The following is a 26,021-nucleotide window of genomic DNA, read 5'->3' as shown; positions in this document are numbered from 1 at the left end:
GCATTCCGGGCATGTCCAACTGGGAGGAGACCCTGGGGAAGTCAAGGACATGCTGGAGAGAATATATCTTTGTCCTGGGAATGCCTCGATATCCCCTCAAAAGAGCTGGAAGAGGTGGCTGGGAGGAGGGAAACCTGGGCCTCATTGCTTATAGCCTACTGCCCTGATGACCTGGATAAGTGGATGTAAAGGGATAGATGGATGGAACACCACAAGAACCTGTAGAGAAGATAGGGTTGCCTCTCCCCTCCATTATGGACATTTACAAAACACGCTGCGTCTGCAAATCTACAGTATGGATGATCCAGCTGACTCCTCACACAAACTCTTCTCTCTCCTACCCTCTGGTAAGAAGTACCAAAGCATTACAACCAGACTGTGCAACAATTTCTTCCCCCTCTAAAAGCGTCTTTACTTGACTTGAATAGAAAATGGACACTATAGTCCAAACAAATGTAGTTTTTCTATATATGCGCAGAGTGGAAGAGTACTGGAAGGGGCTAGTGCTGACATTTTATGTTAAAGCTGTTTCAAGACACAATCCCATTCCATTTCCAATTCACTTCCTTTTACATTTCAATGGAATGTCCCCCCACCCACACACACGCGGGGCAAAGTTTTCGCTCTGATGACGCAATATCTCATTTTGCGGAATAAAGTAATGTCAAGACACCAGCTCCAATACTTTACAGACACACTGGAACTTACGGTGAGAACGCAGTCATAGAAACAGTATGAAAATTTGGGTCCAAAAGTGCAAAAGGGCAACACTGTTAAGGGCAACACTAGCCTGTTATACAGTCTATAATCCCAAAATTGGAAAATAGAAAAAAATCATTTTGTTAATAATTTATGAATCTGATAAATAATTAATGATTATGATGATCTGAACCAGGGGGCGGTTATGATGATTTGATCAAATGTTTGGATGCAATAACCAGCTTGTTAAGGCTAGCAAGCGTTTTATGTAACATAAATCAAATGGACTTGAAACAGTGAATTCTCAGGGCATTCGGTTTGGGATCGAATCTCTTCAAGGTCCATTGTCTAATAACAGAAACACAGTTTAAGTCGGCCACCCCAACAAGACACATTTAATCACCCAGCAGACTATGGTGACCATGCCCGTTTTTGTAGTTTTGTATGTGTTTGTAATTATACATGAGGGGTATACACAAAGAAGTGATATATGCACTCTTGTAGCTATTGATAAAGCATGAAAATGTGAACAAGCTCAACTTTTTGCACTAGAACCTTTCTTAGAGTTCATGAAAAAGAACAACAAGAGTATTTAATCTTTGATTCCTATTGTTTTTTTTTTTGTTTATATATGCCTGGATGTCCAAAAGGACTTTTGTGCAGATTTCATAAAAAACCTTTTCCTTTCATTTTTACTGTTGGGGGTTTTATTTAAAGTTTATTTTTCAAACATACTTTTATAAAATGTCAAAGACAAAACAGCAACCTTCAGCAACATTCGGATTATATTCTAAAATATTACTTAGTTTATAAATGTTTTTCAACATTATGAAAAACATGGAAAATATAAGTGCAATGTTCATGTTTTTTCCTTAGAGATTTTGCATGCATATATCCAAATCAAATTAACGTTTACTCTAAAAACTGTGAACAACATAAACAAGTGTTCTGTACATTTTCTAGTTTCTTTTTAGAAAACAGCAACATACAGGTCATTAATTGTACAGGGATTTAAAGTTATTAATTCATTTGGGGAATCAAAAAAAAAAAAAACCAACTAGATATATGACAGACTAACTGACAACAATGTAGGCTGTTTCCTATTAAAGAGGAAGAAACGTATTTCTGTTGTCATGAGAGAGAAACCCTAAAGGAAAATTTTTTGGAAGTTTAAAAGGCCACCAGCTGCAAGATTGAATATAACACTGCATCACTGTCTGTGCAAGAGAACTTGAAAAACAGCAGGTCTCTCAGGGCCAGAACTTCCTTACAGCTGAAATTTAACCCTTTCTCAATACGACATTTTTAGGCTTTTTTACTTTTTTAGGCTTTATGTAATGTATGTAATTTAGAAAATGTTAACACAACAAAGATACAGTTCAGTGTGTATATTCTTTGTAATACTAAGTAATATATTCTGATGCTAGTAACATATCTGATGATAACATTTAAGAGATTTAAGATTTAGGATGTATGACTGTTGAGTGGTTGCTAGATGTCCAGAGCCAGCAGCAGACATCTTCAGATCACAAGCTTAAAGAAGAAAGAGAAAAATTAAGTTTTGCCTTAAGACACATACAATAAATACAAAAAACAAATGGTTTAAAAGAAGATTAAATATTGTTGGGCTTTATAAAACATTTATGATTAATTCATGATAAATTATTATTTATTTACAAAATGTCTTTTAAAATCCTTTAAAATAAGATAAGATACTTTTTATTGTCATTGCAGTATACATCGAAATTAAGCAGCAATCTTTAATGTGCTTAAACATTAAACTATAAACATAAACTATAAAAACTATACATCTATCTACTTAAAATATAATCTCTATATACACCATATATGAAACATGTACAAGATAGATTATCCTCACACTGTTCAAAATCAGGTCTGTTGCATCAAACATTAGTAATATATATAGTAATAAGAAACAGCTTGATAGACTCACAACTACCATGTTCTCACACTCAAGAGAGTAATGCCATCAAAGTATGCAAAGAAAACCAAACACGACTGAACAATTATTTCTCGGCTCCCCGTAAAACCCACATTAATCTCATTATGTGTTACAGCTTTGCAGAGCTAGCCAGACATATTTACAAGTAGTCTCACTGTTTGAGAATTTTTAGAGGCTTTTTGCATGTTAATAATACTCAAACAAAACAACATTATACATAACAGATGTTTTTGGACACAGAGAACCTTGGATTCTGGAACATCCTCAACCCTATGGTTGGGGTGGTCAACATTATGTGGTTACAAACTGACTAAACAACTGGTCAATAGGATCTGCTTTATAAGTGACCACCACCTGCATGGTCTCTTGAAGATGTTTTATTTATTATGAGCAAGTTTATTTATAGCAGACCAAAGTGACATATAGTGGGTTAAAAAAGACATATTTTATAATGTCATGTTCTTACCGAGTAATTGTGAAACTTTTTCATTTCTTTGTAAAGAATGAATGAGAAAGCAGAGGAGGTACTAGTAGCCACCGTGTATAGAAATATTAAAATTGACTTCAATCCAAAGCTGAATGCCTATGGAAGAAAAAAAGAGTAATCCTCAAAGGTTAAAACATATTTCTGTGTATAAAGCACTAAAAATCACTTTTCAGGTGTGGCGTACACTTGTGAGCATTCTCATTCATTACAGTGGTAAAGAACCTCAAATGCAGAAGTTCAGAGGGGTGCAGTAATCTCATCCGTACAGTGGCATAATGCTTGTCGTCACATATCTGGTTTAAATCCGGATTGCATATTGTTTCTGGGTGATTCATAACATCAATGCAATGGATGATCAGTGCAGCAAGTGAGATGATTGTAGCTAGGGCTGTGATCACCAAGCACGGTAAGACCTATAAGAAACAGAAAGATCAAAATTTACTTTCACTCAACTCATTTTCACATTCACTTGTAAATAAAACTATACAGGTGTGGTAACTGTAGTGATGTTTCATATTGCCATAGGAGATGAGGAAATGAACATGTGGGGATGAACTTCCCAGCTCTCCCACACTGTGTTTTTAAATTTCCCTATTTACAATGGCAGCACATAGGATATGAATCTGTAAAAACTCTCAAAACTCGTTAGTTTGAGATGTTCAGGCCTGTGATAATTGAAGATATACAAAGATATTCTTATTGCACATCTGGAATCTTGGTGGCTCATTACAACATTCAGTTTGTTGTACAGTATATATTTGTTGTCCAGTATATAACAAAATCACACTTATAATCAAAGGTTTGGGAAAAGTATTGTTTTGCAGTCATGACATTGGTAGCTTGAACCAGAGGTATAATTTACACCGAGGACATGTCACATGTCATGTTTTGAAGGTCCAAATAGCCTGTAAAAACGACACCAAGATTATGGAACATTATATGATCTTATTGTCCAACACAACAAATGCATTTATAATCAAAATAAACAGAAAACAATAGTACAGGGTTGACACACAAGGCTATTTAACCTTTTTTGAACCACTTCCTTTCAGTTTCTGCACTGGTTTCTTCTCAGTGAATGCAGTTGCCTAAGTACTTGATTTCTTAAAGGGAACACAAATTTGTGGGGCAGCTGAATTAAATATAACACCCCTTCCATATTCTTTCCCCTAGCATGTGTCAAAGCTTTGACCATGAGTTGAACAAGTGGGTAAAGGTCTCACCAATTGTCTTACCATTTCTATGTTGTTACGTTTTTCCATTACTAAAGTAACAGCTCCTGCAACAACAAACTGAAATGATAAAAAGGTCAAATGGAGAAGTGTTAGTGAGAAGCCTTTAATCCATTTCAGCATTATCTGATATCAGGATTTTAATTAGTACACAGTCTCATACCTTAATAAAAAAATACAAACCATACAAAAAGTCGGAGAAACTTACTTTATTAAATGAACACTAACTCAAAACATGAATTACTTATATAACTAATTTTGAGCAAAATAAAGTTTGAGTATATTTTTGATTAATGACAAATGTATTTAGGCCTATATGTGTTTTGGCGCATTTCCACTAGGGCCTGCTTGGCGCGGTACGGTTCGATACGGGTCGCTTCGCTACGGAACGGTACGGTCGCGTTGTGTTTCCATTACAATGGTGAACCACCCCAATGTGGGTGGAGTCGCTGTTGGCGCGCGGGTTGTAGTGTCGTGACATCATTTGTATGCGACCACAACACCGGCATTTGTATGCGACCACAACACCGGCACAACACCCCTTAACAAATAGCATTATTGTATCTTATTTATCTTTATCTTCATTATTGTATGTGATTGCTCTAATTATTGATAATAATTTGGTATTACTCAAACAGGCTGAATACACCCTGCATAAAAAGCATCAGTCATACAATCAAATGAAATCAAACTTTATTATGAAATATAGATATTTAAAGTACAACATATGTAAATTATAGTTATAGTTTAAAAAAGTGCAAAAAGCAAATATATACGTATAGCTTTATATGAAATAAATATTTATAGTACTACAAGCAACATTTTGTGTGCTTTTACTGGCGTCTGTCTCGCATGGTGTTCACAAGTTCGCCAAGCACCCCGAGGAAAGCCCGGTTGAAGGAAACATTTTCCGCCAACTCCGCTCGCCTCGTCAGTGGAAGGGGAATCTTGAATGTAAAAAATAACAAATATTAAACACAAGCATTCCCGTGAAAGCAACAACAATATAGCGTAACTGCACAAAATGTGTAGCACGTCATCGCTGCTATGGCTACAGCTAACTAGCAACTAGCAAGGCTAAGAGCTAGCTATTGTACAGTAGTGACTGTGGTGGTAACATTAACTACAAACACAGCTCTAAATTCCTGCGTTTACAATAGATGCGTTCATATTACGTTCATATTACATCTTTTACGAGCCTAGTAGTAAAACTGAAATCACAATACACTCACCATTCTCCGTGGCCTCCAGCACTGACATTGCCGTGTCTGTCCAGCTCTTTCTCTTCCGTTACTGGCTGGCCGGTGACCGTATATGACATCCATTTGCTGGAACCATTTCCAGTCTTTGCGGTTTGCTCTGCTGCGTCCGTTATGGTCCTTCACCGCCCGGTAATCGCGTTAAGCTTTTTTAGCTTGGACCGACCGGCACTGCTGAACGGACCGCTGGTAGCCATGAGTGGCCATTAGCGCGGAAACCTCGCTAAAAACTTTTACATTTCTAGTGGCCCCGTCCAGTTCGCCCTGGATTTTTTGATCGCTGATTATTAACAGAAAGGTTTGTACCTCGGCGTTTGACCAGGGAACAGACTTCGCTCCTTGGGTTTTAAAAATGGCTGAGGAGTCCATAGCATAGCGGAGGAGTCGCTCTCCTGACGCAACCTGTGACGACACTCCCTGGCCAATCAGTGTCATGCTGTTCCTCCACGTCACAGAACTGTACCGCTTCGGAACGGTTAGAACCTCGAGCGAGTCGGTACGAAAATAGTACCCGAAGGGGCCAGCTCACAGGGGCCTGGTACTAATGGAAACACTCACAAACCGACCCGTATCGAACCGTACCGCGCCAAGCAGGCCCTAGTGGAAATGCGCCATTTTATTCACTTTTTAATGTAACCCTTTGGGGTATTGCAAGGCTCGTGTCACATCTGGCTCCATCTCCATCTGTCAGTTTAGCTTAAGTGTTTCTTAGCTCCACCTTTCCCTGTCTGTTTTGTTTCCATATGCTTTTGTTGTTTAGTTCAGTCTGTCCAACCTCCATATTTGTAACCCTGCTTCTTATTCATTGTTTACAGCTGTGTCTCGTTACTTTCCTTGTTATGCTAGTTGTTTAAACCCTGTATTTGGGCTTCGTGGTTACTGATAATTGCACGTAGTTGTCTGGTTTCTCATTTTAGGATTGCCTAGTGCTTCAGGGGGGGGGTGTTAAATGTCATTTAACTATATGTGATAGTATTCAAATATGTTTTGACTTACTATGAAACCACTCCACCATGGTACACCAAACATAAGGACCTCTGTGAATTCAGCTGCCAGCAGTGGCATAGAGTAGGAGATGACTAGAAACCCCAGCATCACCTGGGAGACCTATGAGAAAAAGATAGGAAAGCTCTGATTCACCTTTAGCCATTAGCAGCAGAAAAAGGAAGCATTTCAAGAGTAGAGGGGTCATACTAGGAAATCCACAAAGGTAGCTATGGGTTTGTTTGTTTTTATTTTTTTTACACTTTGTGACTGTTTAATTAAGTACTTTTCTTTTAAATGTTTTTTCTTTTAAATGTTTAAATAATTTTAGATTTACATTGACCTCAGGACTGAAGTTGAACAGTTATCAACACAACCACTTACCCCAATTGCTTTGGATTCACCCTTCTGTAAGCTTTCTTTCAGTGCCTCCTGTTTGTCTGTTAATTTTTCCACATTTTGATCTGCACTTACTCTGACAGACAAATCACTTGAAACTGTAACTGCCATTCTCTCTCAGGACCTAACATGTAACATGAAAAGAAGCAGAAGCTTAATAAGGTTCCCTATAAGACTACAACACATAAACTGAACAAAGTCTATTTGAGTTTTTTTTAAGACTGGCCAGTAAAAATGTCAAAATAAAATTTATGTGATCACTATAGAGCAAAAAAAAAATGGTTCTCTGAAAAGAACTTTCTTAGAATAATCAATCATTAACTTATTTACTTAGTTACAATTATATCAGAATGCAGAACACATGCTACTTTGCAAGCTTTGGCACCATTTTGAAAATATTTCCCTTATACTACACCAAAATTGAACTGGACAATAAGAAATAAGGGAATTTACTTGAACTGTAACATTGACAAATGCAAAGAAGATCAGTACAGAGGAACAGCTTTTGCAAACATGGTGTCCATGCTAACAAGAGGCAATATGGTTTAATTGAATATCTACATTAAAGATTGTTTCAGTGGAGTTTACTTATTGTACAGAAGGAAATCATCTCAGATTTATACGTGATCAGATCGCTCCCCTGGGCTTGTGTTAGAGTGGAATATTAGTGTTATATTATGAAATATACTGGGAAAAAATATCTATTGAAGTCAGCACCTGCCCTGTCACATTCAGACACAAGGCAATATGTCTTTCTACATGAAAATCAATTAACAAATATTTGACTGCTTTACAGCCCAGGCTTTGAGTGATGATTAATCAAGGACATAACACCACAATACACCACAAATAGATATGCATGCCATACTTCCATACTATGATGTTATGTGAACATACAAATGTTCTGCCCAACTGGGAAAGATTTTCTGCCACAGTTGCATGACGAGTTGCAGTACACCACAAAGACAGTGCTGGTTGCGTACTAGAATATTTCATGGAAGTAAGACACCATCTCTAATGAGACATAATGAGAGTATCATTTGTATACCAAAATAACTTTATTTTGCTTGCATACTTCATACAGCATACTGATTTGCCACCGAAACAGTATGCTATATTCATGGTGTACTGCGTCCTGTCATTAAGTGGAGGCAGGAAACCTTTCCCAAGCCAGAACGTTAATGCATTCATTTGACCTCGTAGTATGGTTTGCGTTTGTCACATACTGGATACTATACCACATACTACTACTGGGACTAGTATCCCTGGGACAGTATTGCAGTATAACGTGGCAGGCTATATCGAACAGAGCCCAGATCTTTGTTCTTAATGATGCCAAAACCTTATATACGGGATGTTTATACCAGTGGAGCCTACCAATTTGAATGGAGTTTAGTGATTGGGCATTTTGCAGCAAAGTTCTCTCACGAATTCTGGACTGTTGATGAAGGGATATGTTGGTTATATGGACAACATCTATACAATTACTGAGCTGTTCATTAGTCTGCGCATAGAAAATACAGGAGCTTCTTGGAACTCTCTGGAAGCAATGCTATAGCTAGAGAGGACCAGTGTTCCGAAACTCGTCGGCGGTTAAAGGGTTAAATAGTAACAGTAATTAGATGAGATTATAGCAATCTTTCTTGTTAAGTTGTAGATATGATTTGCATCTGTAAGGTAAAACATGTTTTAAATTCCAACCCTTAACCAGATGGAAGGAAAAGTCATCGTAACGGGTCTTGTTTTTTCCCGTTTTTTCATGTCTTTGGTTTATGTCTTTGGTTTTTGGTCGCTTTCTGTTTGATTCATATAAATGCTTGTAGCCTATCGCAGGCATTTTAATAGTATTCTACAATGTAGGCTACTAATAAAATGGACACTGTTTGAAGATGAAGGTCATGAACTTATTTATACTCAGCTCTGGAGAAAATAGGGCCACACTTTTCATTAGAATACACTTTGGTAGCATAGCCTAATATCTGAAACTAAATGAATCTAAATGATAGGCATTGTAAAAGTTATACAATTAAATCTATATGTTGGTCTGTTGGTTTTTAATATAATGAAAAACGTAAAGTTTCAAAAGCAGAATTACTCACGTAAACTAAAAATCCGTTGAAGGACGACTCCCTTTCTAGCTGTGGACAGAGTCAAACAAGAACGGCATTGCGCAAGAATCGCTTGGACACAGAAAATACACATTTGTCTTTAAAGAATATTGTCTGTGACACCCTCGACTGTATCAGCAGCAGTTAGATCAGTATCTTACCTAGACGTCGCGCGTCAGTGTAAAAAGGTTTGTGATGCTTTTAATCTCCTAGAACCGTTCCACTGTGATTATAGGCAGTGTCAGTAAAACGAAGCCGTGGTTTGATAAGAAGCTACATGTACACAACGTCCCGCCCGTTTTTTTACCGTTAGCAGAAATTCGTCCCTCCAGCCCCCACCTAACTACTTGGACCCTTTTATTCGCAGCGGTCCTTCAATTCTAAGTTTTCTTCATCTCCGCAGTTGGAAATAGGCCCCTAACTGTTGAAATAAAACTATTTTTGTCGACAAGGTAAGTCGATACTGTCGGGTTATCCTTAAAAATAAAATTTTTAATCGGATAATTTCCTGCTGTTTTTATATTAGAAAAGACTACTCAATGATATTGTAGCAAATCCGTTGTAGCAAATAAAAAAGCGCGGTACTTTCTAATGGCGAATTATATAGTCACTGAGGTACTGCAAGCTTTTCTCCTATGGCTTTGACATTTTACTTTATATTCTGTTTTCTTTCGAAAAACAGAAGGGGCGAGGGTTGGGGGAAGGGGGAACACAGGGAGCGATGGGTAGATCTGCACAACACAGCAGTCCAGCCCACTGTTGGAGTGGGTGCTAATGTATTCTGGAGTTCACTACACACTTTTAACTCTTATTTGTCCGTAGTCCGTCTCTTCATTTCTTTGCTAACTTGGTTAACGAGCGCAACACTTGTTAAAATCTTCTTGTCTGATTGTGCTAAGTTGTGTCTCTGCTGATACTCCAAATGCGCGATGGACATTCTGCTGCTTAAAAACATTTCGCCAAGTCCCCCGTCCTTGTTTTTCTTACTCTCGACTCTGCCAATTGCCACCAGAGTGATAAATGAACTTGATGATAAATGGGCTTGATTATAGCCGTTATATATAGCTACATATAGTCTAATGTGACCACTGATTAGTAGTGTTTTATTTCTAAATTGCGTTGTTATTTAACATAGAGTTGTCCAGAAGGTGGTGCCAATGAATACCATATCAGCCAAGGAAGCTCGTTAATCTAATAGCCTATAGTACAGTGAATGTGCTATCAGTATTGGGATAAATGTTGATCAGTAATGTGTTTCTAAGATCATTTTTATATGATCTTACATTCTATATGATCTTACATTCTCATTGGGAGATGCCGTTGCTCAGAACAACTTACAACTTTCAACTTACCGTCTATATCAAATATACACTCATCAGCCATTTTATTAGGTACACCTTGCTAGCACGGTTGAACCCCCTTCTGCCTTCAGAACTGGCTTAATCCTTCATGGCACAGATTCAACAAGGTACTGGAAATATTCCTCAGAGGGTCTGGTCCATATTGACACCATCATTGGTTGATGCAGATTAGTTGCAACACATCCCAAAGGTGCTCTAGTGGATTGAGATATTGTGACTGTGGAGGCCATTCGAGTACAGTGAACTCATTGTTGTATTCAGGAAACCAGTCTGAGATGATTCGCATTTTATGACATGGCGCGCTATCCTCCTGGAAGTCATTTTAAATGTTCCATATTTGTCAATAGTTATTTTTTTTCACCGCAATCGAAATGTGTCCTCTGCTTTTTACCCATCTGTGCAGTTAGAACACACACACACACACACACATACACACACACACACACTAGTGATTACTAGGGGGCTGTGGTGCACACGTGCCCAGAGCGGTGGGCAGCCCTAGCCTGGCGCCCGGGGAGCAGTTGGGGTTAGGTGCCTTGCTCAAGGGCACCTCAGTCATGGCCTCAGGCCAATCCCAATCTTCTATAGTCCAATTTTGGTGAATCTGTGTGAATTGTAACCTCAGTTTCCCATTTGTAGCTGACAGGAGTGGCACCCGGTGTGGTCAGCTACTGTAGCCCGTCTGCCTCAAGGTTTGATGTGTTGTGTGTTCAGAGATGCTCTTATGCATTCCTCAGTTGTAATGACTGGTTATTTGAGTTACTGTTGCCATTCTATCAGCTCAAACCAGTCTGGCCATTCTCCTCTGACAAGGCATTTGCACCCACAGAACTGTCGCTCACTGGATATTTTGTCTGTTTCGGACCATTCTCTGAAAACCTTAGAGATAGTTGTGCATGAAAATCCCAGTAGATGAGCAGTTTCTGAAAAACTCAGACCAGCCCGTCTGGCACCAACAACCATGCCAAGTTCAAAGTCACATAAATCACCTTTATTCCCCATTCTAATGCTGGGTTTGAACTGCAGCCGATCGTCTTGGCCATGCCTAAATGCATTGAGTTGCTGCCATGTGACATTTGCGTTAATGGGTAGTTGGACAGGTGTAGGTAATAAAGTGGCCGGTAAGTGTATATACTCAGACATATCTATTGTTACATGAAAATAGATGTATTTGATGTAACCACATATTTGAGCTCATGGTCTTCAGTGAAGAGGTGAGTCTTCGGTCATTGTTTGAAGCTTTGTTTGAAGCTGGCTCAAAACCAGTGGAAGGCTAGCTAAGCAAAGCCGTAGTGTATTTATTTTTTGTCTTGAGGGATGGTGGCTCAAGTCAAGCAGTACTAGAGTCTCGAAGGCTACAAGGTTCAGAACAGGGATTGATTGAGAGCTTGTAAGCATGTGGGAGCTGATTCAGTTATCCACATTATTTATCTGAAAAGTGTATTGTGAAATGTTCTACAGTTAAATATGAAGTTGTTATTATTATTATTGTTAACAATAATTGCCTATAGTCATGAGCTCTGGGTAGTGACAGAAAGAATGAGACAGATACAAGCAGCACCCTTTCTTCTGCAGGATGTCCAGCCTTCCCCTTAGAGATGGGGTGAGGAATTTGGTCACCTGGGAGTGACTCGGCGTAGAGCCGCTGCTCCTTCATGTAAACAGGAGCCACCTGAGGTGGTTCGGGCATCTAGTCTGGATGCTCCCTGGGCATAGTTTAACTGGGAGGATACCCCAGGGAAGACCTAGGACAAACTGGAGAGATTATATTTCTCAGCTGTACTGGGAATGCCTTAGTATCCAATAAGAGCTGGAAGAGGTGGATGGGGAGAGGCCTGGCCTTCTGTGCTAACGGACCTCTAGAGATCTAAGGTCTGTAGTTTCAAATGCAGCAGTTTTACCCAGAAGCACAAATACAGAAACATGACCTGCATCATTAATGCTACTTAAGTGTTTTGATTTGATTTTAAGGCAGATTAGATATTTCATGCATTATTTTCATTAAAAAAATTCTAAACTGACAGAAGACAGCTTGTTCAAGTGCTTTCCTTAAAAACAGAAGGGTAGAGGTTAATCTGTCAAGGTTTAAAGCTGAAGTCTAACTACTGCTATTTTGAGTGTGTTTACAAAAACAAATTCTGTTTCCAAAGTCACTGTTTATTCATTTAGGCAAAAGCTATCAAATACATCTTGGAATGTAATTTTCACCATCCAAAATAATTGTACAAGCACAGAAAATTAAATGTATGACTACACGAAGATAGCATTTATAAAGCTGCTTTTAACCCAGAGTGGTAAGAGGGCCAAAGTCTGAAGGCAGTGCCAGAACATACTGGAAGACTTTGCAAAAATCTTATTTTGTGGTAAAATTGTCATGCTTAAGAGACTTTTGATGTGCCGTTTGGTCCAATAATGCAGTTTCACTTCAGTATATAAAAAGTACATGTATTTATCCACTTTCTTTAAGATGATGCCTGTGCCCCAGTCAGAGTCTGCAGACATTAATCCCCACAAACTGCATCGTCCATTCAGATTTTACGACCCTGAGGCGGTAGCGGTGAGTGATTGATTACAACATTAAAATTCTCTCATTGCTGGACTTGAACTATAATTAGGGAATAATTATTTTACTTTCCAAAAAGCAGCCACACCATGAAATAATGGTCTTTTTCTCATTTCTGATCTAACTGTTTTTGTAATGTGTTTTAAAATGTGTAAATACAGATACATAATTCTGAGTCTCCTAGGTTTTGACAATATTACTTGGACTGTTCCAAGTGCTTTTGGGAATTCCAGTTTACTACATGAGCATCCGCATTCATGTGCTATATATGTGTCCAGTGTTTGTTGGAGCAGTGGTACGTACCTTTTAAAAGTTTTTTTCTTCATCCAGTACATACAGAATTATAATATCATTTGACTACTGTCTTTATTGTCTGCCCAGTATGTGGCTGGAGGAACATATGCAATGGCATGTGAAAGATCTCCTAGCAGGCAGCTGGTAAGTTGTTTGCTTTAACTGTCTTGTATTTGAAATGAAAATCAATTTGTGAAGTCAATATTATTTACACTAAATGTGCAATGGCTACTATTAAATATATACAAATACAAATATATTTGATTTGATTTGATTTGATTAAGAAGATTGTCAAACATAGTACCTTTTGCCATTTATGGTTTGCTGTTGAACTAGTCTTTACATTTCAAAAGGAAAAACTTTGGCACAGTCTTTTTTTGGTGTTGTAGTAAAACACATTCTCAAGGCTGTCAATGTTCAGAAATTCATGATTGCAATACTGGTAGAAACAAGAAGATTTTGAAAGCTCAGATAAATGCAATGAGTGAAAGAAAACTGACTCTGGCTGTAAAATCTCTAATCTCAAATCTGTTTTGCTTTCTGTGTGGTTTGAGTGACCCATGTTTTCTCTTTCTCTTAGTTGAAACACTGCTTGTATTCTGGTATTGGTGCCTTGGTGTTGGGATTGTGTGCCATTGTTGTATATGGCTACGCAGTCCACGACATTAAGCATTTCGAACTTTGTAATTCAGAGCAAAGTGTCACTTCGAGTATTACAGATTGTCCAACCTATGTTTTTGTTGTGAGTTACAGTTACTTTTTTTGCTTGTGCGTCTGCTTGAATGAACCTATTTTAGTAACTAAACTCTTAAGTATTTTACTTTAAGCATATTATGTTGGCATATTTTGAAGCATGCTGTATCAGACTTTTATATTTACATTTTTTATACTTAAATTAACATATTTTTGTTTCCTACAGGGTTTCTTCAGGGCTATTGCAGCACTGCTCTTTCTTTATGACATTTCAGCTCTTATTCTTCAATGCTTCATTTCATTTTCAGCTATGAAAGGTTTGAAAAATAATTGAAAGAAAAATACCCATATAACATAGCATATATAATCAGACATACATAACCTAGTAATTGTACTTTTGCTATTTTGGTTTTAAAGGATAGCATACAAAACAATGATCTTTAAAAAATGAACATGGAATTATAATTTCTGATCTGCAAATCAAAGCATCACTAAACAGCCTAGACTTTTCTTCTGGGCAATACTTAGGACTAAGTATTACTACAACTAACAGGTTTCTGTTAGAACCTCTTAATTCTAAGTTGTTCCATATTTGATAGCATAATCAAGTATACTCGTTTACTTTGACATACCTCTCATATAAAAAAACTGTAACCAGTGACATAAAGAAATATATGGTATATTGAAAACTGTTTTTGTGTCCTGTCATTTATAAATAAGAGAGCCAGGTTCCCTAGTTTATAGTCAGTTATTTCTGGAATCCAAACTATAATTATGCAGGATACCACTAGCGTGATACAATTTATGTTAATAATAACAGCACAAAGTAGAAGTTCTACCACATATTCAACTCCAGCTCTCTATATTTAATATATATGGTGCTCGCGTGTACATATGTTACATTGTACATATTTATATATTGTATTTTATTTTGTACTTTTGATTCTATTTTGTATTTATATTACTCTGTAAAATAATGCATGTTTGCACATTATGAGGGACTATGCACCCAAGCTTTTCACTCACCTTTCACACCTGTGCTAATGTGACGATTATATATATATAATTTATAGCTTTGTGGCTATAAAGTTTTCATACAAAATCTGCGTTGGTGGCGTCCCTACTGACATGTTGCAAATGGAATATTCCTGTCACTTTGGGGTTTCCCATGAGTCAGCTGAACATTTGACGATACCAATGCAGTTAGCAGTTGTTTGAATTTTCACGATGTCATTGTAATACCATTTTAAACGTTTTCTCTATATTATGCTCATTACACTTATTTATATTTTAGTGTAGTTATAATTTTTAAATCTATTCAATTATGCTTTGTTTTCATTTAAGTTAAAATCACACCGTTAACATTTTCTGACATTCCCCTTAGCAGAGTCCAAATTGGATCTATCCAAGTATGGCGGTGGTATCTGTCAGCAAGAAGTGAAACTTTCGCTCAAGAGATGATATATTTTGTTAAATATCCTACATTGTGGTTACTCTCGTCGTTTTGACGTTTGTTATATTGAACAGAGAACAACATTTGATGTACTCTTCCGCTTGACGTTTACGTATTCTGGATTTGTTTGCTAGTTTAATGGAAAGCTTTCCTCGGAAGTTAGCTAACTTAGCTAGCTAAGCTAGCTAGCTTACGATACGATAGCAAGTGCCTTTTAGATCAGCCTCGAACGACGCTAACAAGCTACCTGTTTAGCTAGCTAGCTGGTTGGCTCTAGAACCGGCAAGTGGTTTCCGATTCACTGATTACTGACAGGTCTGTCAGAAGTAAATCGTTGAAGACATATGTTTATTATTGACAACCTAGGACCTCGCTTCCGCGTTCACTTTACGTCACTGGCTTCCAATTAAGTTGGATGTTTTTCGATGTGCCCCCTACCACCAGGGATTTGATTTGCTAGCACCATGTAAGTATGTGTGTGTTTATATAAACGTTGATGGCTAGCTGGTTATCTAGATAATGTTACACAACTTGTTGATGTTATTATTGCACACAAATTCGCAGTGCATTTTAGCCATCGTAAACATCCATGTGTGTATATTAGCCATGTAACCGTTCTGGCTAGAGGAGATTAAATGTTTTGCGATAGGGTATTGATACAAACTGGCTTCATAGGAAATATAAGGTCAGCTGTGAGGCCTTTTAAATAGGTCACTGCCTCCGAAGATAAACGCCTCTATTCCTCGTCAAGACTAACATGTCCTGTGATCTGTAAATAGTGATTTGTGTGAGAGAGATTTCAGTAGTGGAACTAGATACATACCATATGAATCTGTAAAACTGATTGATTAATGATCGACAGCAGTCCTGGCAAATCAATGGAGAAACTTCAGGATCTCAGCCAATCCGAGTTACAGGATTTGCTTGATAACTCGGAGCGGGTGGAGTCAATGGCACTGGAATCTGATGAGGTAAAATTTCATTGAATCTTCCAATTTGTCAATACAATTTTGAATGCAATCAGTATGTGACCTGTAGTGATCTGTGTGTGTCTGTCATAAGTTTCAAGTTTGGTTGTTGGTTAGACTGTAATTGTAATTCGGTAATATACTTTACTTTGAATAAATACAACAGTTGGTTAGGGTCAACAGTAATGAAGTGCTGAAGCAGCAATCATATTTTGCTCTTAAATTGAGTCATCTTGATAGAATCATTTACAGTGGAAGGAAAGTTAAGTCTGCCCTCGTGTGTTTAATAAAGTCATATTATCTGATGGTCTGCTCTGAATGTAATGCAATGATATCTGCCTTTATTGTTATAATAAAAAATAACCTATAATGTCATATAATTTAAAAGTCATGTAGTATGTAGGAGTTGCTACATGTCAGTGATGCTAAGGTAACAGGAGGTATGCATCAGTCATGGTCCATGGCATATGAAAAGAAATAATGTATTCATTGTGAATAAAATAGCTAAAATACATCTGAGCCAACCAAAGGTCATAACCAAAGCTGTAGATAATCTTCCTTTTGGATTGTGTCTAATCCACAAAGCTTCATCACAGTAGAGCAGAAACATTGCATGATAAAGATTTGAAAGACCAAGCAACACTTAAAATGTTTTGAAGATGGTTGTTTACAGGCAGGTAAACAAAACCATGTTGTCTTCTGTGCTTTAATCCACATGCTGATGAATAGATGCAAGACTTCAAGGTTTGATGCTGATGCCAGAAGTAAAAGAACGAAAACACAGAACTGATTTGTTTTTATCTCTGTCAGTTGACTGAGAATGTATGTTGTCTTTCATCCCAAGAGGCTTTCCTCTAGCATTAATATGATCCTTAATTCAATCAAATTAACCTCTAAAATGGTTTAAAGTTTACATTTTACAAAGGCCAAGATAAAATTATTTCCTGTAAATTCCGCATATTTTCTTGATTGTGAATTTTATTATTTTTCTTTATTCCCCTCAGTTTGTTATACTCTTACTTGTTATACTCTTACTGATGTTGTTATACTCTTACAGCCTGTGTGGCTGGCTTTTGGTCCAGTTTGTTGCCTTTGTGTAGGCTATAGTCTGAATTCTATAAGCCAAGTGTTAAATAGGGTAAAATAATAAATAATTCTGACTTTGCTCTGCACTATGTTCCCCATGAAGGGGCTAATCAGGTCTCCCTCTGTGCAGCTGTGGCACAGATTGCTAAATATTGTCTTCTCTGTGCTCATGAAGAGTCATTTTTGACACCCTGTCCCTTCATAGATCCAGAACATGCAGCTGGAGAGAGAGATGGCTCTGGCATCCAACCGAAGCCTGGCAGAGCAGAACCTCGACATGAAACCCCAGCTGGAGCACGAAAGAGAACGCCTGGTGGAGAAGTACACCGAACTGGAGGAAGTCAGGGAGAAATACAAACAGCACTGCACTCTAAGAGGTAACACACAAGAAGACTGAACGGGAAGTGTAGTTGGATGAGAGCTCAGCGGAACAGAAACACTGATTGGTGTGGAATGTCAAGGACATTGTTGGAGGAAAGGACAGAGGAAAGAATATTTCATGTGAAAATATAGAGAACAAGTGGTACGGTACTGAATGTTGTATGCACTGATATGAAGGTTATAGGTTTATCTAAATGGTGTGTCCAGATGATTCAAATGCTACTCAACGGCATAAAATTACCATCATTAATAGTAACTACCAGTTCTTGGCATTCGGGTGCTCATCAGCAATGGGTAAATGTGCCATATGTACAAATAACTTGGTGATTTTTTTTTTTTTAGCCAGATGTTTTCTTGTGGTCACAGAAAGTACTTGCTCTTGATAAGTTACAGTTTCATATATAACATTAGACTTAATCTCTAATATTAGGGTTGACTACATCTATCACTGGTATTTATTGACTATTGGCTGTTAAATGCTACTTTCTAAGGGAAAAAAATAAAAAAGATTTAGTGTACAGAAACATTTACACATGTTCAGGAACCTTTAGGAATTCCAACTTTGTGCTCTTAGCCCTTTTTAGAACTAAGGAATGGCTTACTAGATACACCCTGCATGTCATGCGTTAATTGCACGTCATAACTTCATTGTTAGAAGGTACAGTGACATCAATGCATTTGTTATTTTGAAGTGTGAGAATTTAAGTTCTTTTTGTCAAGCAACTATGTTACAATATTTGTGGATGTAGAAAAGTAAATGTTGAGCTTATTGCCTCTGCTGAGTATGAGAAGTAAAGGAACCGTGAACAAAGTCAAGTTAACCTGTGTTATTGCCAAAAGGGAAATTTGACTGGCATCAAACGCCTCCCTGCATCAAAAGGACCAAGTGTCTTTGATTCACTGCATACACAGTATTCAATAGAGTTCAGTTCTCTCTCTCTTTTCTTTTCTTTTTGAAGTAAACGATCAGATGATTAGAGAAATGAAAATGGAACAGATTCTGATGTTCCTGTTTTTAAATCCTATAATTACAACATTAAGTATGACAAAGATAAATTACTGCATTCCTTCACAACCTACCCCTGGGCTAAAATTAGGCGGTGTTGGGATGATATGATTTTACCAGGTCTCTTAAAGAGGTCTCTTTGTACTGTAGTATACTTAGAATGTACTTCATGGAAATTCTATTCAGATATGCAAATATCCCATGGCATCATATTATAAAGAAAAGTACCAGTAGCATATTTGTTTGGAACAATGGTTCTCACTAATCATAACTATAGTGTACTGTTCCTGTGATGTGTTTATAACTACCACAGTAGTGGTAAACTATAGATAAAATGATCAAGACATTAGGGTTAAGCAGAGGTGGACATCCCAGGTGCAGAAAGTAACAGTTCTCACCAAGATTTTGCTCAGGCTTCTTGGATTTTGTTGATTCCACTAATTTTACCTGACATGCACTAATTAGAAAATCCAGCAGGCTTGAGTAAAATCCTGGAAAGGAGTTTTACTTTCTGAACCTGGAATGTCCACCTCTGGGATTAAGGTTCACACTTCACGGAGTGGAAGTCTTTGGCCTGTCTGTGCTGCCTTTTCCCATGACGAGATTTTTCCCACAAGTCCAACACAGTAACACAGTGAGCCCTGTTTGTCCAGTTCTGCAATCTTGTGTATATACACAGCCAATATGTATGAAGTCATGTGTTGTTGAGCAGGAGTTGCTCAACATGCCTGTCTTGTTTGCTCTCTCGCGTACTCCATGAAGGCCAGTTCTGTAACTCTGCCTTCCACTGTGGCATTTCATCTTTACCTTTACAGTTTTTGACATTACATCATGATTTTAATCACGTGTCTGACACAGGATACCTGAGGTTTTTGTCCGACTTTTGCTTTTGCTTTCCTCTTCCTGCCTTTACACTTCTCTCTGTGAACATGCCAACAATTCTGGATTATAGGCTGATAAAAAACTGTACTTCCACAGGAGTTCATTCTGAGTATCAAACCTCAATCTAACGATGCTGTATTTTAATCAGTGTTCTGTTCGCTTCAGACACCGATTCACATGCTGTTCTGTTTGTGTTTCCCAGTCCTGTTCCTGCTTTGCCAGCAGTAATAACACATGACATCATCTAATTAACAAACCCAAAAGCTTAACTGTTTTTATGAAACATGTATTAATGAACTCCTCTTAAATGTGACTGTTCATCAGGTATTATGCTGTCTTTTGCTATTGCAGAATTTATATTTTTGTACACCAGCAGTGTTCTAATCTAATTTCATCATTCATCATTTACATGTGTGTATATTAGCAGTGTAATTCATGTTACTGTATGTAGACATGTTTTGTCTTGGGTTTGTGATACATTCATTTACCTGTTTTCTTGTTTACTGTCTGTATGTTTACTATAATGTTTTTTTCCCTCTGTGTATGTACATCCATACACATAATGGGTAAAGGGGGTGATCCCAGTTTCACAGGTTCTAGCCTAGTGGGTTTATGCTGGTATTTTCTGTTCTTCGTGCTTAACCTAATACAGGAGCTGCTAATTACCTTGGATTGAGTTACCTGTGGTAGAGCAACAAGAACTTAGACGGGGATCCCTAGGACTGTGACTGAGATCATTTATAACTTTTAAAACACTGCATTGTATAGATTTGCTGCAGTTCCAGTTGAACTTTTTTTGTTCCCAAGAATATGGTAGTTGTTGTCACGTACTCAGATGCTCAGATGCAATGAGAATCTCTTGAGGTATTAGTAAAATAGTGCCGCCCCCCCCCCCCCCCCCCCCCCCCCGTTTCTCTTCTAATTATTCCGCTATTTTGATTTCATCTGCTGTATCTCTTTCCATCTCCCACACTCCTTTTTGTCCTCCAGATGGGATTATGGGACAGGTGTCACCTGAAGGATTGCTTTCTCGTCTACAGGCAGAGGGCGCCAGCACAGAGGCAGAGTCAGAGGTAAGTGATTTCTCAAGAATGTTTTTGGGGTGTTTTTGTGTTTTGTTTTTTGGCACTGTACTAATATACTTTATATACTATATAGTAGTCTATGTTTGAGTGAATACAAACAGATGTTTGGTAGGTTTTGTCAGGATGCACACTGAAATCCTTTTGAGAATTTGTATCAGTAATCACTAGGATCAAGTGTATTCTCTTTTTTTTCTTTCAGGCTCTGGCTGATGAGTTTCTGGAAGGTTCCTTGTCTCTTGACTCCTTCCTTGAGCGCTTCCACTCTCTCCGTTCCCTCGCTCACAAAAGACGTGTGTGCATCGAGAAGCTGCAGGAGATACTCCGCCAGAAAAGCTCAGGAGTCGGAGACTCTGGCATGACATCACAATCGTGCTCCAATCCGGACACTGGATCACTATCACCGTGGCAACAGCAGCAACCCCAGCAACAGCCACAACAGAAACCCAGCGTGTCCGCTAACTCCTCCAGCTCTGCCCTACCTTACCCCCCATACCCTGTTTCTCCTCCAAACCAACCCACTCCAGCCTCTGCAGCAGTGCCCTCCAACCCTTCTGCTGCATTTCAGCCATATTCCAGCCAGGGTACACCCTTTCCCCCATCCACAGGATACCCTGCTCCCCGGCCTGCCTTCGGTCCATCTGCATGCCCATACCCCACTCAGTCTGCATTTCCTACTCCCCAAGGCCCACCATTTGGCCAGTTTGGCTCCACTAATGCTCCATACCCCAGTCCATACCCTTATGGGGGTTATAGTTACCCCATGGGCCCAAATATTCCCCCTTCCCAAACACCTTCAGGTAAGCCCCTTTATAGGCCAGGGTTTGGAGTACCACAGCCATACTCCTGAACCCTAGAATCTCTTCTCTCTGTCTCTTTGCTGTCTCTCTCTGTTTATTTCTCCATCTCTTTCTCTTTTCTCTCTCCATTTTCTTTCAATCTGTCTAAAACCCACAACTGTTCTGTCTCTTTCTTCCCTCCCCTCTGCCTCCTCCTGGCACTGAGATTTGTGGCTTGCTTACCCCAGACACATTCTCTTCCTATTTGAGGCTTACACCAAACATTTCACATTGGGTTTCCACTTTTCCCATCTACACGTCAATGAATTACTGACTCTAAAACCTATCAGAGACCAAAATGGACAGTCACACTTGACTCTAGACTCAGTTCACTTCCTGGCTATTCTAGCATGTTTTCAGTTCTGAGATTGCGAATCATTGATAGGATGTAGTTGATGTTATGCTTTAATTTAATTAGACAGGATAGTGTTGCTGTTTGGCCTCATTAGGATGTGATTAATTATTTACATTGTCATGTTTAATTTTTGTTTAACTACCAATGAAAATTTCACACTACCTTCTCGGCTGCATCACTCAAATTTTGGGCAACTCTTCTGCTTGTGTTGCCACTTATCTGTGAAACAAACACCTTCACATACTGTCTCCATTATCATCACTGCGTTGTCACACCTGTTACTAGGGTTGCACTGACCCATGCACCACACTATTCATATTACTTGTCAATGAGTGCAATCAGTTCTGTAATGAATGCAAGAGTTCAACTGCCCCCCTCCCTCATCTTTGTCTGTCAAATGAACCCCTTGTTCAACCCCTCCTCCCCCTCACTCTTTCTTAGCCTTGTATCCTGTCTCTTATTCTTCAATTGTTTTGTTCTCTTCATATCCCCTGCTCCATGTTAATTCAAAACAAAGACAATTACAAGAAAGGAACAGTATATTTCAAAGTTCTGTAGAGGAGACTGTGTGATTTGTATAAACAGATACTAATAATAATAATGGTAAATAAGAAAACAAGGGATATTAATATAGACATATCTTTATCTGCTATAGCACAGTATGTGGTGTGGCGTTTGAGGCAAAGGTACCATAACAGCACAGTGCATATGCAATGGTGCGTGGGCTACATAACACACTTAGAAGTGTACATGCAGCAGGATCCATCTTGATAGTGAAAATGTTTTAAATGTGAAAAGGTAAGCCTATGCAGACAATTGATATGGACATGGCCATGAAAGTAAGGTTTGGTATGTTGTAAGACCAAGTTTCCCTGTTTAAACAAGGCTAACTACACTTTTAAAGAAGACATTTAATTATTTCTGGCTAGCTATATATGATGAAAGATGAAAGCTCTGTGTACCCTCTATGAAGGTGTTGTGTAGTTCATGGCAACATCCTCACATCCCCTCCCTTAGGAGTGTTTACCTGCTGTGGGTTGACCTATAGGATAACTATTTTGAATCACTTTTGCACTCCACAATAAATAGCTTCTGTCCCTACGGCAAAAGGGCCTGGGGGCGGAGCCTGAGAACCATCAGCTTTAAAATAGATGCTTAGGGGTCAATTAAAAAGAATCAATCCTTTATTTTATCAATCATTATTATTTTTAACTTAAAAGCAATCCAGAAAACCAGAGGCATTCACAATCAAGCCTCAGGTGTTTTTGATTAATTAATTAACTCAGTAATTAAGACTCAGGTTTGGAGCAAAACCCAGTCGTCTGTGGCCCGTCCTCAGGACCTGAAGCGAGGGAGCAAGCTGGCATCTAATAAAGGAGGGGATAATACTGTAGTCGCACACTGTGATGTGCAGCATTAGGTGAAGGACATTCTGTGGGGTTGGTGGTGATGACTGTAGCCTGTTAAGTGTATTATTTTTTATTTTTACTGCTTTTCTTTTTTTGGTGTGGATATTAAACACTGAAGTTGATCTATGAAAACTGGTGATTGTTATTGTGTTCCTATAACTGTACATGTGCAATGTTTAAGGCTTAGGACTTTAATGTATTTCGATGGAGGAAAATAGGTAGTCTGACTCACTTTCCAATCAGGTATTCAAATACAGTTAAAATTGAATCATAAGACTCGAGATTCGAGAGGGCGTTTTGGGGATTTTTTTTGCTTGGCGAACCATCGTTTACGGCGCTTTCAACACTTGTACGACATGGTAAACCAACCCAGCGGCTCTTGAGAAAGACTGAGAAAGTGAAGGAGGCAAACAAGCAGCAGGGAAAGGGTGTAAGCGAAGAAGAAATGAGCAATAGTGAGATGAAAGGAGACATGAGCGAACAGGTATTGGCTTTTTTTTTTTTTTTTTAGAATGAATGACAGACCGGATGTATAATGTTATTGAGTATGACTTTATATGCTCTGTTTACTGATCCTTGGTCTAAAGTACACAGTATTTATTCAATATAAGAGATTTTGAATTAAGTTTGAGACAGAAGTGAATGTGGTTCATGCCTGAAAATCTACAGAAACAAAGAGAAAAATGTGGTGAAATACTGTAATTATATTTAGAAGTCTGGCCATGCATTATTATGAATGAGCATCACAGACTGACCGCTTGTGTAAGAATAATCAGACACTAAATACCTAATGCCTCAAATGATATTATGTTTTAAATTTATGAGCTGTGTATGTGGACAATATACAAATGAATTCATTTCGAACTGAGCTGGGTTGAATTTTTCCTGCAAGATCACCATTAAAAAACTTATACTAGGACCTGTCCTTAAGAGATATTCCACTTTGCGCTTCAGATTATTCTTTACTCCTATACTTTAGAGATATTCATACCTATGTCAAACTGCAACCCAGTTGCAAGCCCCTGACACGAAGACCAAATTTTAAAGTGTGAAAGGGAAACGTTCAGAAAGACATAGTCAAAAAGCAATGAGCTAACCATCTTTTAAGCTTGTAGAAAATAGTTATTTGGCCAGATCAGTCTAACAGCTTTTAAAAATGAAAAATAACGTGGACAAAATCGATATTAATGACAGAAGAGATGAGATGTATTGCAAATGAGTTCGAAGCGTGTGTGTGAAGGTCCAGTACATGACAGGTGGAGTTGTACACAGACCAAACCCCATGAACGCTTATGCTTAAAATAGTTTCTAAGACAAATACACACATTTGTATAGTAAAGATAAATTTCTGTTCATTTCTGAAAATAAATGCATATATTTTAAACAATCTTTAAATATTTTTACAACCTGTAAATCTTTTAAGTTTTAAAGTTTAAAACAGTTTAAAACAGTTCAACTTTTCAACTTTTACACAAACACACACACACACACACACACACACACACACATATAAAAAAATATCCATAAAAAACACACATACACACACACAAATATATATATATATATATATATATATATATATATATATATATATATATATATATATATATATATATATATATATATATATATATTTGTGTGTGTGTATGTGTGTTTTTTATGGATATTTTTTTATAGATTTTTATTTATTTTGTATTTGTGTATTTGGCTGGTGTGTCAGTGGAGGACACTCAGGACAGGGCCAGATGGAGGAGTTTGATCCGCTGTGGCGACCCTTGAACAGGAATAGCTGAAAGAAGAAGAAGAATTTATTTTGTATTTGGATTTATTTATTTAGTTCACAAAAGTACCAGAGGAACAGGATAGAACAGGCATAGACACTTTACTAGACTTCATACATTTGGTGAGGAGCCAATGTCCAAAGTAAATAAGTTATTATTCATTGCTTATTTAATAACAATTATTACAAATGGTTTCAAAACAAAAATTGGTAATCTCTGCACTGTTTATTTTGAAAGATCAGATCTTTAACTGGACTTTAATATTTGTGCCTCATGTGACAGTGGCTGATCTGCTTCCAACACTGTGTTTGTACATTCAATACACAAAAATGAGATTTGCTTTATAGTAATGTGAAACCAGTTTAATAGAAACCAATTTTAAACCACATATTGTCTGTATTTGTGTGAGTGTATGTATGTATCAAAGAAAGTTCTGTCTCTGTGTATGTGTATGTGTACACTTGTTACAAAAGGATGGAACAGTTCTGTAAAAGAGGATGAGAAATGTTAAGACAGCAAAAAAATTAGGCATGACTTAAATGCACCACAGGCAACAGTTTAATACCTCAAAGGTGTTTCTTCTGAGTTAACTTCCCATGGTGTTGAATAGACTTTGTGTAGTGAGGTCAGAAGAGCTCTTTATTAACTTACATTTGTTTATTAAACTCCACTGCCATCTGTGCTTTTAGTGCATAGTTAAAGGTCAAAGCATCATTATCACAATTTTCATGAACTCT

General features: G+C 37.9%; 3 protein-coding genes across 7 annotated transcripts; 2 read left to right on the top strand and 1 right to left on the bottom strand.

Annotated features, from left to right (window-relative positions):
- Positions 1-1,394: 1,394 nt before the first annotated feature.
- tmem176 (transmembrane protein 176) lies at positions 1,395-9,432 on the bottom strand. Of its 2 annotated transcripts, none has more exons than XR_013121454.1 (8): positions 9,293-9,402; positions 9,123-9,161; positions 7,009-7,147; positions 6,637-6,747; positions 4,385-4,441; positions 3,372-3,562; positions 3,129-3,245; positions 1,395-2,232 (listed from the first exon to the last, which is right to left on the bottom strand). XR_013121454.1 is itself a non-coding variant. In XM_076975544.1 (8 exons), exons 3-8 carry the CDS (start codon positions 7,132-7,134, stop codon positions 2,221-2,223), a joined length of 570 nt encoding a protein of 189 aa, XP_076831659.1. In that variant the 5' UTR covers positions 7,135-7,147; positions 9,123-9,161; positions 9,293-9,432; the 3' UTR covers positions 1,395-2,220. The 2 variants fall into 2 exon arrangements, 1 of the variants encoding a protein (XP_076831659.1); XM_076975544.1 differs by having other exon boundaries at positions 3,416-3,562; positions 9,293-9,432.
- LOC143477063 (uncharacterized) lies at positions 9,170-14,734 on the top strand. 3 transcript variants are annotated; one of them, XM_076975546.1, is made up of 7 exons: positions 9,170-9,319; positions 9,499-9,583; positions 12,960-13,049; positions 13,240-13,350; positions 13,437-13,493; positions 13,930-14,091; positions 14,269-14,734. In XM_076975546.1, the coding sequence occupies exons 3-7, from the start codon at positions 12,960-12,962 to the stop codon at positions 14,374-14,376; spliced, it is 528 nt and encodes a 175-aa protein (XP_076831661.1). In that variant the 5' UTR covers positions 9,170-9,319; positions 9,499-9,583; the 3' UTR covers positions 14,377-14,734. The 3 variants fall into 3 exon arrangements, with proteins under 3 accessions (XP_076831661.1, XP_076831662.1, XP_076831660.1); XM_076975547.1 differs by lacking the exon at positions 9,499-9,583; XM_076975545.1 differs by lacking the exon at positions 9,170-9,319 and having other exon boundaries at positions 9,443-9,583.
- Positions 14,735-15,247: 513 nt separating this feature from the next.
- Positions 15,248-23,963, top strand: vps37c (VPS37C subunit of ESCRT-I). Of its 2 annotated transcripts, none has more exons than XM_076975542.1 (5): positions 15,248-15,961; positions 16,361-16,466; positions 17,755-17,926; positions 20,809-20,891; positions 21,103-23,963. In XM_076975542.1, the coding sequence occupies exons 2-5, from the start codon at positions 16,374-16,376 to the stop codon at positions 21,748-21,750; spliced, it is 996 nt and encodes a 331-aa protein (XP_076831657.1). In that variant the 5' UTR covers positions 15,248-15,961; positions 16,361-16,373; the 3' UTR covers positions 21,751-23,963. The 2 variants fall into 2 exon arrangements, with proteins under 2 accessions (XP_076831657.1, XP_076831656.1); XM_076975541.1 differs by having other exon boundaries at positions 16,358-16,466.
- Positions 23,964-26,021: the final 2,058 nt, after the last annotated feature.

Source organism: Brachyhypopomus gauderio, chromosome 15 (assembly GCF_052324685.1).
Source record: "Brachyhypopomus gauderio isolate BG-103 chromosome 15, BGAUD_0.2, whole genome shotgun sequence".
Lineage (NCBI taxonomy): Eukaryota > Metazoa > Chordata > Actinopteri > Gymnotiformes > Hypopomidae > Brachyhypopomus > Brachyhypopomus gauderio.
This window is presented reverse-complemented; position numbering and strand designations above follow the sequence as displayed.